We start from the raw sequence: 15,352 nt of genomic DNA, 5'->3' as shown, positions 1-15,352 counted from the left end.
CCTGAGAGTGTGTTTGCTGTATACATGCATGATTGTTTAGTTCAAAGGTATGATAGCATGGTGTGTGTCAGGATGTGTCTGTTTGTCTGAGAGAATACAAACATGTCTGTGTGTGTGTAAGTGTTTGTCAAATTTTCCATGCAGTGTGTTTACTGAGGGCATGCGTGCATGTTTGTGAAGATGTATTTTTTACCCAATCTAAAATACGTGTTATTTGAAACCTCAATTCCAAGTACTGTGTCATGATGAGTCTTGTTTCTAGGGAAGGAGAATGACTACAGAGACAACAGTAAGGGTTAATGAAAACAAGTGAAGATTAAATAGTTGAGCAATCTTACCATCATCTCCCGAGCCTGAGCCGACATCTGTGAGAGAGGAAGAAAGAAAGGAGAGAGAGAGAGAGGGAGAGAGAGAGAGAACGAACATTTGTTAATTAAAGACAACTTCTGAGAGGACTTTGCGACAACAGATAAAGCAGGCCTCCTGCTAAACAACATCTTTATTTTGTGTGTGTCTGTCTGTGTATGTGACTTAGCATGTGTGTGTGTGTGTACAAGTATCTATGTGTGATTTAATGTGTGTGCGTGTATGAATATGTGTCTGTGTGTGTGTGCACTTTGCATGCGGATACATCTGTGTGCATTGGTCACGTAATGATCCGCACAATCCCGACCTCACATCACAAATTTCTATGTGATCATGTTTTATATTTCCCATTGCTCAATAAGCTTGTGTGGTACATCTTTCTGTATGCCCATTTGAATCCTGCTGAATCCTTCTAAAGCTTCCTCCAAGACATCTAGCATACTCTTTTGTTTAGCGATACGCCTCTGAAAGGGATACTGCTCCAGTAGTAAAATGAGCAGCCAGGTCAGTATTCGACATCTATTCATGTATGAGGACATCGGGAGATGATGTGGAAACTGGCCACTAGGGGCAACAGTGAGCACTGTAACCTTCAAGTAGGTTTCAGTTTTGCTATGGTGTTGTGGATGGGGAACATAGGGATGGCGGATGGCCCTAAGCAACTGCCTGTGGTGCCAAAGGCTGCATGTTTGAATCCAGTGATAGAATGTTTTTTATTTATTTTTGTTTTAAGCCTATTGCAAACGTTAAACCATTACCTTAACCATTCAGAGTTAATGCCTAACCTTAAGCATCTGGGGTCTGGTGCAGAAGGTTGAATGTCTGAATCCAGCTTAAGTTAACCTTAAACACAAACTTCGACATTTGACGTTTGAGAAACATGAATGAATGTCTAATCCTGATGTGAAACTATGAGAGCTAGTTGAACATGAGATACAGTAGACCACACTGCTAAAAAGCCTAGAGGGGAAAGCAGACATTGAACATTCACATGCACTACGGCCGTGTTTATTATGCACCAAACAGAAGAAAATAAGCTGAAACAGGGAGACACTACCAGGACTCCAAAAATAAACTTACATTTTAATTTGAATGCTTCAAATTGTTTAAAAGGTTTTGATACAATATGCCTTAAAGAACACAACCTAGGTTGTCTTTGCAAAGCTGATAAGGCTGGAAACCAGGACCCCTAGTTAACCAGCTTTATTCTTCACTGTAAAACGTATGACATACAGTACCAGTCAAAAGTTTGAACACACCCACTAATTCCAGGGTTTATCTTTATTTTTATTATTTTCTAATTTTAGAATAATAGTGAAGACATCAAAACTATGAAATACCACATATGGAATCATGTAGTAACCAAACAAGTGTTAAACAAATCAAAATATATTTTATAGTTGAGAGTCTTCAAAGTAGCCACCCTTTGCCTTGATGACAGCTTTTTACACTCTTGGCATTCTCTCAACCAGCTTCATGAGGTAGTCACCTGGACTGTATTTGAAGTAACAGGTGTGCCTTGTTAAAAGTTAATTTATGGAATGTCTTTCCTTCTTAATGTTTGAGCCAATCAGTTGGTTGTGAAAAGGTAGCAGTGGTATACAGAAGTTAGCCCTATTTAGTAAAAGACCAAGTCCATATCATGGCAAAAACAGTTCAAATAAGCAAAGACAGCAAGCTTTAACTAGCAATACAAACCAATTATCATAGCTAGCTAAGGTTAACCAAATAGGTTCAATATTAGCTAACAAGCCAACCATCTAACATCAGCTGGCTAGCTAACAGCAAGCTTTAACTAGCAATACAAACCGATTGTTATAGCTAGCTAAAGTTAACCAAATAGGTTCAATGTTAGCTAGTTAGCCAGCTAACATTGGAACAGCATCTGGAACTGGAACTGCCAAAGACATTTTCATACTCAATTAAACTGGTACTATATGACGTCGCTGGAAGTATACAGTGGTCTTCACTTGTATCTGTGTACCTGGCTGTGCTGGTTGAGCTGGTTGCTGAAGGTCACAGTGTGTGTGTGTACCTGGCTGAGCTGATTGCTGAAGGTGACAGTGTGTGTGTGTACCTGGCTGAGTTGGTTGCTGAAGGTGACAGTGTGTGTGTGTACCTGGCTGAGTTGGTTGCTGAAGGTGACAGTGTGTGTGTAGCTGGCTGAGTTGGTTGCTGAAGGTGACAGTGTGTGTGTAGCTGGCTGAGCTGATTGCTGAAGGTGACAGTGTGTGTGTGTACCTGGCTGAGCTGGTTGCTGAAGGTGACAGTGTGTGTGTGTACCTGGCTGAGCTGGTTGCTGAAGGTGACAGTGTGTGTGTAGCTGGCTGAGCTGATTGCTGAAGGTGACAGTGTGTGTGTAGCTGGCTGAGCTGATTGCTGAAGGTGACAGTGTGTGTGTAGCTGCCTGAGCTGATTGCTGAAGGTGACAGTGTGTGTGTAGCTGCCTGAGCTGATTGCTGAAGGTGACAGTGTGTGTGTGTACCTGGCTGAGCTGATTGCTGAAGGTGACAGTGTGTGTGTGTACCTGGCTGAGCTAATTGCTGAAGGTGACAGTGTGTGTGTGTACCTGGCTGAGCTGATTGCTGAAGGTGACAGTGTGTGTGTGTACCTGGCTGAGCTGATTGCTGAATGTCACAGTGTGTGTGCTTCAAGTTGGATGGGTTCCGCTGGTGTACAGCAATCTTTCAGTACCACTGAATCTCAATTAGATTGAGATCTGGGCTTTGACTAGGCCATTCCAAGACATTTAAATGTTTCCCCTTAAACCACTCGTGTTGCTTCAGCAGTATGCTTAAGGTCATTGTGCTGCAGGAAGGTGAACCTCCGTACCAGTCTCAAATCTCTGCAATACTGAAACAGGTTTCCCTCAAGAATTTCTTTGTTTTTAGCGCCATCCATCATTCCTTCAATTCTGACCAGTTTCCCAGTCCCTGCCGATAAAAAACATCCCCAAAGCATGATGCTGCCACCAGCATGATTCACTGTGGGGATGGTGTTCTCGGGGTGATGAGATGTGTTGTGTTTGTGCCAGACATAGCGTTTTCCTTGATGGCCAAAAAGTTCAATTTTAGTCTCATCTGACCAGAGTACTTTCTTCCATACGTTTGGGGAGTCTCCCATATGCCTTTTGGTGAACACGAAGCATGTTTACTTATTTTGTTCTTTAAAACAATGGCTTTTCTTCTGGCCACTCTTCGGTAAAGCCCAGCTCTGTGGGATGTACAGCTTAAAGTGGTCCTTTGGACAGGTACTTCAATCTCCTCTGTGGAGCTTTGCAGCTCCTTCAGAGTTGTCTTTGGTCTCTTTCTTGCCTCACTGATTAATGCCCTCCTTGCCTGGTCTGTGAGTTTTGGTGGGTGGCCTTCTCTTGGCAGGTTTGTTGTGGTGCCATATTCTTTCCATTTTTTAATAATGGATTTGATGGTGCTCCGTTGGATGTTCAAAGTTTTGGTTATTTTTTTATAACCCAAACCTGATCTGTACTTCTCCACAACTTTGTCCCTGACCTGTTTGGAGAGCTCCTTGGTCTTCATATTGCCGCTTGCTTGGTGGTGCCCCTTGCTTAGTGGTGTTGCAGACTCTGGGGCCTTTCAGAACAGGTTTATATATACTGAGATCATGTGACACTTAGATTGCACACAAGTTAACTTTATTTAACTAATTATGTGACTTCTGAAGGTAATTGGTTGCACCAGATCTTATTTAGGGGCTTCATAGCAAAGGGGTGAATACATATGCACGCACCACTTTTCCGTTTTAAGTAATTTTTTTCATTTCAGTTCACCAATTTGGACTATTTTGTGTATGTCCATTACATGAAATCCAAATAAAAATCCAATTAAATTACAGGTTGTAATGCAAAGAAAAAACGTCAATGGGGATGAATACTTTTGCAAGGCACTGTAGCTAACTGCAAGCTTTAACATGGAGTCTTTTGTTAACGTTAGGTAGCTAAAACATGAACTAAAATCCTAATCCATAGAGTAACGTTACAAGCAATACAAACCGATTGTCATAGCTAGCTAAAGTTAACCAAATAGGTTCAATGTTAGTTAGCAAGCCAGCTATCGACCTCCAGCTGGCTAGCTAACAGCAAGCTTTAACTTGCAATGAAAATAACTTTCTGACAAAATTTGAAACATATAATATCTGAAACTGTAGACTGCAAACCCCTTTATTACATTTTCAGAGTCAGAGAGTGTCAGCATGGCTTGATCTTTCTCCAGAAAGTAGTCCATCAACTTTTTCCCACTGACCTTTGTCTATAGCGCCTGATAAATTCAGGGCAGCAATGTTATTGAGTGCAGTAGCAACATATCTGCAGTTCTCATCTCTCGGCATGTCCAGCCCACCCATTATCTCAGCCAATCATGGCTAGTGGGAAGGTTGCTGAACTTTTTCTGTGGCTAAACCAACTAGGCTCGTAATTTTAACAATTGTATTTGTATTTACAGATGGCATACAAGTTTGTTATTAAGGCACATGAAAGTTCACATGTTCGAGAAGTCATTTCTGCCAAAAAGCGCATTTTGCTAAAGAAATATTGATTTCGTTCAAACGGCTCTCTTGTGAAGTCGTGACTTGTGACATATGCCTAGTTTCCTGAATCAGGTCACATTTTTGCAAATTGTTGAGATGGAATGTTATTAAATCTTCAACCAAAACCTAATATAAAGGGAACCTGAGTGAACAAATAACACAAAATGTGGATACTTCTTTCATATATTTAATAAACAAAAGGTATGCAACACCCAATGCCCCTGTGTGAAAAAGTAATTGCCCCCTTACACTCAATTCCAGTAGTTGTTGGTCAGTCTCTCACATTGCTGTGGAGGAATTTTGTCACACTCGTCCATGCAGAACTACTTTAACTAATCGACGTTTTTGAGCATTAAATGCTCATTTCAGGTCCTGCCACAACATATTAATGAGGTTTAGGTCTGGACTTTTCCGAGGCCATTCCAAAACGTCACATTTGTTGCTTTTCAACCATTCTGATGTCTTGCTGCATGACCAGATGTGAAGCTACGACAAGGCCAGGCTTGGCAGAGTCCCTGCCAGATTGAACACTGGTTTACCCAATCAGGATGGCTTAAAATATATTTCAAAAAATGAATTGTTGTTTGTGTTGTCTCCTGACTAATCACAAATGTTGAAAAATGCAGTAGGATGTGCCAAGGATCTCATTTGTTCATTTATTATTTGTTATATTAATTACATCGTAACCCCCCACCTCCCCTACACACGTACTAACTAGATAACTGTGGGCACATTTTTGGACCCAAGTTATGGCAAAACAATGTTCACTCGTGCTTTTTCAAAAAGTCACGGACGGAGGATGAAGACACAACACCTGGTCCACTACCGCCATCGGCCGAGCCCAATCGATCAGAGTCATCGTCAGCCCATGAGGAGGTTAGCATGGCCACTGCTGCCTCGTCATGGTGAGCATGTCTTCACGAGTCCACCTGCGAATTTGTCTGCAGTTGATGAACCACCCACACAACCAAAAATGTGAGCGTTTCCCAAAGGTGTGTTTTATTGGCTGGAATACAGTTCGACAAGGGACTCTGTTTTCTGTGAAATGTGTAGACATTTCCTCAACACCACTATGGATGGCTCATTTGTTAGAGACGGATATAAGGATTGGATACACCTTTGCGAGGCATCCTTCAAGGCTACAGTGCAAGCCAATCAAAGTCGGGGTATTGTTTTAAATCAACTTAACCGTGACTTCATTTGTAGAGAGGAATTGTGATCACGTCATAGTGGTTCAGGACATTGTTATGGTATGTGCTAAACAGGACATAGCACTACGTGGACATAGGGAGAGTAAAGAGGCGCTTAATAAGGGCAACTTTTTGGAAATATTTAAATTCATATCCAAATATTATCCTAAAATTCGAAACCGACTAGAGCAGATGTCCAAAAATGCTAGACTCATCATCCTGGACATACAGCTGACTGAGCTGCACACCTGGTTACAGGAGGATCCATATGGGATAATGAAAGCAGTAGAGGCTTGTCTGCCAGGGTTTAGGACTTTTGCAATGAAAGAATCACTGCTGGCCCCATGTGATCACTATCATATCTCTGTTGAGGATGCTGCATTTGGTTATTCGAAGTGAGCTATTCATTTCATACCCGTCGTACAGTTCAAGATATAGGCCTGAAGTGCTTATATTGTTTTGTGTGTGACTATTTCATATGGCAAAAAGTGTGCACTTTTGGTCTTAATGAAAACACTTTCATGGCTTCCTTGTGAAATAGAGCGATAAGCTTCTTGCGCACATTACAATTCAGTGCCGAGCTGGTGTTTGGCCGATGTGCTGACCATGGTCCTGAATCCACCTGTTGTGCCTGTACTGTAGATCGCTCCGTTGAGTGGTAATGGTCGATCTGAGCTGATAATATGTTGATTATTTCATGAGGTTTGACTGTACACTTGATCCATTATCCGTATTTTGTGACAGCATCATTTTTCACATTTCATCATTGCACTTGTCTGCTGCTGTAGTTTGTTTACTGTCAGTCTCGGACAGTCAGCCTGTTATGTCAGCGGTGTTGTTGTAAGTGGTTGTGTAGTTGCGCACTTGCGCTGACTACTTGGCAAAAATTTCAGCCTTGTTTGTCACATTTATCCTCTGTTATGTTAAATGAGGCAATGTGATTGCACAAATTTACACTTAAATATGTCGGGCAGTGTTGTAGTGGAGGTTATACGCAGGTATACCCACTTTGTTTAGTGGGCATTTCATATACTCACTTGTTAATCCCCACTTATGCTGTATCAAAGCAGTGTAGTGGAGGTATACGCCGTATACATGATGTAGTACAATAGAGAAATCATGCACAAAGTAGCCTATACAAACACAAATCACGTGAAATATTTGGCAATATGGGTGTGAAAAGTGTGAATGTGAAACCATAGCATAGGCCTATATTATTCAGCACCACGGGGAGGTAATGCAGCTTGGCAGGCGCTGGCTGAGCCTGCGAAAGTCGGATCAAAGAGTTCAGCACCAGACAGATCTGCACTCAGCTCTGTTCTCTGACTCCTGACATTCACAACGAGAGTTGTGCATTTATTCCCATGTCTCATGAGTTCCACAGTTTAGCCTAGCCTCTTTATTTTGCTTCTCGACAGAAGAGCTTTAGGGAGAGGCTATGATGTTTACAGTAGGTCAGGGCCCTGACTCGATCCGTTAGCGATCATCATTTCCCCTATAGATAAAATTGCCTCAGCCTACAGAAATCATGTGGCAAAGGCCACAGCCTAGAAAAGTTATACAAGAATAGTAATATTAGGTTAGAAATATGGAAATCATGGCATAACCCATAAATCTCCTCTAGAAAAATACAGAGATGAATCAGCATACATTTACATTTTAGTAATTTAGCTGACGCTCATTTAGCAGAGCAATTAGGGTTAAGTGCCTTGCACAGGAGCACATCGACAGATTTTTCACCTAGTCGGCTCGGGGATTCGAACCAGCAAGCTTTCGGTTACTGTCCCATAGTTGTTAAACTTGAGGCTAACTGCGACTAGCATCCAAGCCTTCAGCAGCAACTAGCATCCAAGCCTTCAGCTGTTGTAAAGTGTAGGAACTCCCGTTCTCATGTAACGCACAATCACAGAGGAAATCTGTTCCTTTTCTTACCTCTGCGCTTATCTGGTCCCTTAGCCTAACATATCAGCCATAAAGGCTAGGCCTATTATTTAATTCTGGATATCATGGTGAATGTATTTCACATGACCATGATTTTAAATCATTCAGAGTAGCCTATCTGTTCCACATACAATTGTTCACCTTTCATTTAATTCCCCAGGCAGGCCATTCAGAATGATTTTGTCAAAATGTTAGCATACCCACTTCTCCATGCACCACGACTACACCACTGATATCTGGGCATTTTTGCTGGAAAATGTTGGCCCAGTGACTTTTACATAGGCCCAGTCACATGGACATTTCTGCCTACGCCTCTGTGCATGACCAACAAGTTGACTCATGTTTGCCAAAAAAGCACCTGGAAGCACCTGGATGATCTTCAAGACTTCTGGAAGAATGTTCTAAGTCAAAAGGGGAATTTTTGGGATGACATGGGTCCTGTTATGTCTGGCGAAAACCAAACACTGCATTTTACAGTAAGAACGTCAATACCAATGGTCAAGCATGGTGGTGGTAGTAGTGTGATAATTTGGGGATTCTTTGCTGCCTCAGGACCTGGATGACTTGCCATCCTTGAAGGAACCATGACTTCTGCTCTCAGAAAATTCTAAAGAAGAATGTCAGGCCATCCATCTGTGACCTAAAGCTGATGCGCAGCTGGGTCATTCAGCAAGACAATGATCCAAAACACACAAGCAAGTCTACATCAGAATAGCTGAAAAACCACAAATGTAATGTTTTGGAATGGCTTAGTCAAATGTTGTGGCAGTACCTGAAATGAGCAGTTCATGCTCAAAAACCCACAAATGTCGATTAGTTAACGTAGTTCTGCATGGACGAGTGTGACAAAATTCCTCCACAGCAATGTGAGAGACTGATCAACAACTACAGGAAGCATTTGGTTGCAGTCATTGCAGCTAAAGGGGTCACAACCAGTTATTGAGTGTAAGGGGGCATAACTTTGTTTATAAAATAATGGAATTAATTATACAAATGTTGTGTTATTTGTTCACTCAGCTATCCCTTGATTTAATATATGTTTTGGTTGAAGATCTAATAACATTCAGTGTCAAAAATATGCAAAAATAGAGAAAATCAGAAAAGGGGCAAATGCTTTTTCACAGCACTGTAGCTACAGCTCTGCACATACACACAGGTTTCTCAATCTGTTTAACATTTTAAGATTTTAGTCATTTAGCAGACACTTTCATCCAGAGCAAAATACAATGTGTGCATTCATCTTATTTTTAAATTGTATTTTACCAAGTAAGTTGACTGAGAACACATTCTCATTTAAAGCAACAACCTGGGGAATAGTTACAGGAGAGAGGAGGGGGATGAATGAGCCAATTGTAAACTGGGGATGATTAGGTGACCGTGATGGTATGAGGGCCAGATTGGGAATTTAGCCAGGACACTGGGGTTAACACCCCTACTCTTACGATAAGTGTCATGGAATCTTTAGTGACCACAGTGAGTCAGGACACCCGTTTAATGTCCTATCCGAAAGACAGCACCCTACACAGGGCAATGTCCCAAATCCCTGCCCTGGGGCGTTGGGATATATATATATATATTTATTTTTAGACTGGCCCTCCAACACCACATCCAGCAGCATCTAGTCTCCCAAACAGGGACCAACCAGGACCAACCCTGCTTACTGTAGCTTCAGAACCAAGCCAGCAGCAGGATGAAGGGTGGTATGCTGCTGGCATATAAGATAAGAAGATTTCTTTGAATCAACAATCTTGATCTCCAAAACGATCACTCATGCCATTACACATTGCAACTTAATAAATTAATCTTGATTAAAAAGACCTCATGTGTACAACTTTTAAATGCACACAGGTCAACTACACCGAATGTACAAAATATTAGGAAAACTTTCCTAATATTGAGTTGCACCCCTTTTTCCCTCCGAACAGCCTCAATTCATCAGGGCATGGACTCTACAAGGTGTCGAAAGCACTCCACAGGAATGTAGGCCCATGTTGACTCCAATGTTTCACACAGCTATGTCAACTTGGCTGGTAGTGAATCTCTACTTTGAATAGCACGTTCCATCTCATCCCACAGATACTCAATGGGATTGAGATCTGGTGACAGGGCTGGCCACTGCAGTAAGCTATATTCACTGTCAAGTTCATGGAACCATTCCTGGACAATCCTAGCCTTGTGGCATGGGGCATTATCCTGCAGAACAAATCCATTGGTAGATGAATACACTGCTGCTATGAAAGGATGCACCTGATAGACAATGATGTTCAGATATCATGTGGCATTCAAACGTTGCCCAATTTTATCAAGGGGACCAACGTGTGCCTTGAAAACACACCCCACACCATCACACCACCACCAGCCTGCAATGTTGACATGTGGCATGATAGATGAACATACTCATGTGGTTTTCTCCATACCCTAGTCCTCCCATCAGTGTGAAACAGCAGGAACCGGGATTCACCAAATCAGGCAATGTTTTTCCAATTCTCCAGTGTCCAGCGTTTTTGTTCCTTAGCCCACTGCAACCGCAGTTTCTTGTTTTTTGCTGAAAGAAATAGAACTCTATAAGGTCATCGGCTGCCACCCCAATCGACGAGTTGTGCATTCTTTTATGGGTTTTTGGGCACCAATATTGTACTGGCCTGTCAGTTAACTAACTGTAGCCCATCTGTTGCTCTGCACAATTCGTGTTAGCCTCCTTTGTCCTCATTCATCAAGGACCCATTGCAACCACTGGCCTGCCGTTGGCTGGATGTCCTTTGGGTGGTGGACCATTCTTGATACACACGAGAAACTGATGAGCGTGAAAAACCCAGCAGCGTTGCAGTTCTTGACACACTCAAACTGGTGTGCCTGGCACCTACTACCATACCTCATTCAAAGGCAGTTAAATATTTTGTCTTGCCCTTTCACCGTTTGAATGACACAGAGACAATCCGTGTCTCAATTGTCTCAATGCTAAAAAAATCCTTTTTTAATCTGTCTCCTCCCCTTTATCTACACTGATGGAAGTGGATTTAAGAGGTGACATCAATAAGGGATCATAGCTTTCACCTGAATTCACCTGGTCAGTCTATGTCATGGTCAATCAACATTCCTAATGTTTTGTACACTCAGTGTACAGTATATGGTCAAAGATTGGATCTGAACCTCCGGTCTTTCACCAGACAGTTGGGGGCTATACTTGAGAACACTAGAAAAAGTTTAAGTTCAAGGTTAAGTTTATACATCAGCAAATTAAAATTGTTGATGTAGTGTCACGTGATAGAACTCTACAATGTAGCTGGTCCCATCACATAACATGGCATACGTTCTCACTATGCTAACCTCACCAGGTTGCAGTGATTATTTCCTGTATTATTTGATTTGATTAGATTTATTGTATTATAGTGTAATGCATCGTCATGATGCCCAGCCCAAATGGGCTTATAAGACACTGTATTTGCTTTATCCAAATAAAATTATCAAACTTAAATACAGTACCAGTCAAAAGTTTGGACACACCTACTCATTCAAGGGTTTTTCTTTCGTTTTAATATTTTCTACATTGTAGAACAGTAGTGAAGACATCAAAAATATGAAATAACACAAAGGAATCATGTAGTTAAACAAATTAAAATATATTTTAGATTTTAGATTCATCAAAGTAGCCACCGTTTGCCTTGATGACAGCTTTGCACACTCTTGGCATTCTCTCAACCAGCTTCACCTGGAATGCTTTTCCAACAGTCTTAAAGGAGTTCCCACATATACTGAGCACTTGTTGGCTGCTTTTGCTTCACTCTGTGGTCCAACTCATCCCAAACCACCTCAATTGAGTTGAGGTCAGGTGATTGTGCAGGCCAGGTCATCTGATGCAGCACTCCCTCACTCTCCTTCTTAGCCAAATAGCCCTTATACAACCTGGAGGTATGTTTTGGGTCATTGTCCTGTTGAAAAACAAATGATAGTCCCACTAAGAGCAAACCAGATGCGATAGCGTATCGCTGCACAATGCTGTGGTAGCCATGCTGGTTAAGTGTGCTTTGAATTGTAAATAAATTACAGACAGTGTCACCAGCAAAGCACCTCCACACATCACACCTCCTCCTCCATGTTTCACAGTGTAAACCACACATGCGGAGATCATCCGTTCACCTACTCTGCGTCTCACAAAGGCATGGCTGTTGGAACCAAAAATGTCAAATTTGGACTCATCAGACCAAAGGACAGATTTCCACCGGTCTAAAGTCCTTTGCTCGCTAGTCTGAGTCTTCCTTTCTTGTGGCGGTCCTCATGAGAACCAGTTTCATCATTACGCTTGATGGTTTTTGCGACTGCACTTGAAGAAACTTTCAAAGTTCTTGACATTTTCCGGATTGATTGACCTTTATGTCTTAAAGTAATGATGGACTCTTGTTTCTCTTTTCTTATTTGAGCGGTTCTTGCCATAATATGGACTTGGTATTTTACCAATTAGGGCTATCTTCTGTATACCACCCCTACCTTGTCACAACACAACTGATTGGCTCAAACGCATTAAGAAGGAAAGAAATTCCACACATACATTTTTGATTGTGGACTACAGGAAAAGGAGGACCGAGCACGCCCCCATTCTCATCAACGGGGCTGGAGTGGAGCATAGAGCTTAAAGTTCCTTGGCGTCCACATCACCAACAAACTAACATGGTCCAAGCACACTAAGACAGTTGTGAAGAGGGCACGATATCCTGAGCCGTGGAGGTGCACTGGAGACCAAGAGTGCTGAGCCGGCACAACCCGTCCTGGCTGGATGCTCACTTTCGCACGGCAAGTGCAAGGAGCTGGCACAGAACGCACTGGGCTGTGGATGCGCACTCGAGACACATTGCGTATCTCCGCAAAGCATGGTATCTGAACCGTGACCAACTCCTCATCGTAATTACAGGGAGTTGGTTCTTGTTCCCACCTTTGCTCCGCTCGCCACCCCGTGTGCCCCCCCCCCCCCAAAAAAAAAATGTTTTGAGGCTGCCTCTCGGGTTTCCGTCGTCTCCTTGATTCCTGGTCTTGTTGCCGTTCCTCTCTTGCTGCCTCCGTCTGCTCCCATGGAAGGCGATCCATTCCAGCCTGGATCTCTTCCCACGTCCAGGATCCCTTTCCGTCCAAGATATCATCCCATGTCCAGGATGTCTGCTCCTCCTGGCCACGCTGCTTGGTCCGTTTGTGGTGGGATCTTCTGTTACGATCGTTGTTGGAATGAGACCATTGTGCAGCGTGGTAAGCGTACATCTTACTTTTATTTGATTAACACCGACAAAACAAAGAAAATACAAAACGAACGTAAAGTTCTGCAGGCTTCACTGCAGCTATACAAAAACAAGATCCCACAATCACAGGTGGGAAAAAGGGCTGCCTAAGTATGATCCCCAATCAGAGACAACGATAAACAGCTGCCTCTGATTGAGAACCATACTAGGCCAACAAAGAAGTAGAAACATAGATATGCCCACCCAAGTCACACCCTGACCTAACAGAATAGAGAATAAAAAAGGCTCTCTAAGGTCAGGGCGTGACAACGTGTAACGGCTGTCTTCAGGAAAGGACCAAAATGCAGCAGAGTTAGTATTCATCCTTCAATTTAATTGGAAAGAACACTATACAAAACAAAAACAAGGAAACTGACAGCCAATAGTCCTGTCAGGTGCAACCACACTAAACAAGAAACAATTACCCACAAACCCCAGTGACAAACAACTCCTACATATGTGACTCCCAATCAGGAACAACGATTCCCAGCTGTTCCTGATCAGGAGTCACAAGACACACCCCAGACTGCCACGTCCTGACCCCCAAACTACTACACCAGCTCCATCTGCTGGTCAGGACGTGACAGTACCCCCCCTCAAGGTGCAGACCCCGGAATGCACCTAACCACAACAACAAAAAAACACCAACAAACAAAATCCCCAACAAAACCCTAAAACAGTAACCCTAAACAATAAGGGAGGGTGGCTGCCGTCAACGACGGCACTGTGCTACACCCTCCCTCCCCAACCCACCTATCCTGGAGGCGGCTCAGGCTCTGGCCGTTCCAGGCAGTCTGGGCAGTCTGGCAGCTCGGGGCAGTCTGGGCAGTCTGGGTAGTCTGGGTAGTCTGGGCAGTCTGGCAGCTCGGGACAGTCTGGGCAGTCTGGCAGCTCGGGACAGTCTGGGCAGTCTGGCAGCTCGGGACAGTCTGGGCAGTCTGGCAGCTCGGGACAGTCTGGGCAGTCTGGCAGCTCGGGACAGTCTGGGCAGTCTGGCAGCTCGGGACAGTCTGGGCAGTCTGGCAGCTCGGACAGTCTGGGCAGTCTGGCAGCTCCGGCAGTTCAGGGCAGTCTGGCCGCTCCGGCAGTTCAGGGCAGTCTGGCCGCTCCGGCAGTTCAGGGCAGTCTGGCCACTCCGGCAGTTCAGGGCAGTCTGGCCACTCCGGCAGTTCAGGGCAGTCTGGCCACTCCGGCAGTTCAGGGCAGTCTGGCCACTCCGGCAGTTCAGGGCAGTCTGGCCACTCCGGCAGTTCAGGGCAGTCTGGCCACTCCGGCAGTTCAGGGCAGTCTGGCCACTCCGGCAGTTCAGGGCAGTCTGGCCACTCCGGCAGTTCAGGGCAGTCTGGCCACTCCGGCAGTTCAGGGCAGTCTGGCCACTTCGGCAGTTCAGGGCAGTCTGGCCACTTCGGCAGTTCAGCGCAGTCTGACCTCTCTGGCGACTGTTGACTGGCGGGCAGCTCTGACGACTGTTGACTGGCGGGCAGCTCTGACGACTGTTGACTGGCGGGCAGCTCTGACGACTGTTGACTGGCGGGCAGCTCTGACGACTGTTGACTGGCGGGCAGCTCTGACGACTGTTGACTGGCGGGCAGCTCTGGTGACGACTGTTGACTGGCGGGCAGCTCTGGTGACGACTTGACTGGCGGGCAGCTCTGGTGACGACTGTTGACTGGCGGGCAGCTCTGGTGACGACTGTTGACTGGCGGGCAGCTCTGGTGATGACTGTTGACTGGCGGGCAGCTCTGATGACGACTGTTGACTGGCGAGCAGCTCCGACGACTGTTGACTGGCGGGCAGCTCCGACGACTGTTGACTGGCGGGCAGCTCCGACGACTGTTGACTGGCGGGCAGCTCTGACGACTGTTGACTGGCGGGCAGCTCTGGACAGGTGAGACCCACTGGAGGCCTATTCCTGGGAGGTGGCACAGGACGGACCAGGATGGGGAGACCCACTGGAGGCCTGGTCCGAGGAGGAGGCACAGGATAAACCGGGCTGTGGGGGAGCACTGGAGTTCTGGTACGGACACTCTTTACCCATACTCCAGGCTG

At 44.5% G+C, this 15,352-nt stretch overlaps 1 protein-coding gene across 1 annotated transcript in view; it reads right to left on the bottom strand.

Moving 5' to 3' along the window:
• LOC106586066 (tomoregulin-2) overlaps positions 1 to 15,352 on the bottom strand; it is a 181,759-nt gene that overhangs the window by 87,434 nt on the left and 78,973 nt on the right. The window contains exon 4 of the mRNA XM_014172904.2: positions 339 to 365. Within this exon, the coding sequence (XP_014028379.2) occupies positions 339 to 365 (27 nt within the window). The remainder of the gene's footprint in view (positions 1 to 338; positions 366 to 15,352) is intronic.

Source organism: Salmo salar, chromosome ssa25 (assembly GCF_905237065.1).
Source record: "Salmo salar chromosome ssa25, Ssal_v3.1, whole genome shotgun sequence".
NCBI classification, from domain to species: domain Eukaryota; kingdom Metazoa; phylum Chordata; class Actinopteri; order Salmoniformes; family Salmonidae; genus Salmo; species Salmo salar.
Note: the sequence above shows the minus strand (reverse complement) of the source record. Positions and strands in the feature narration are given on the sequence as shown.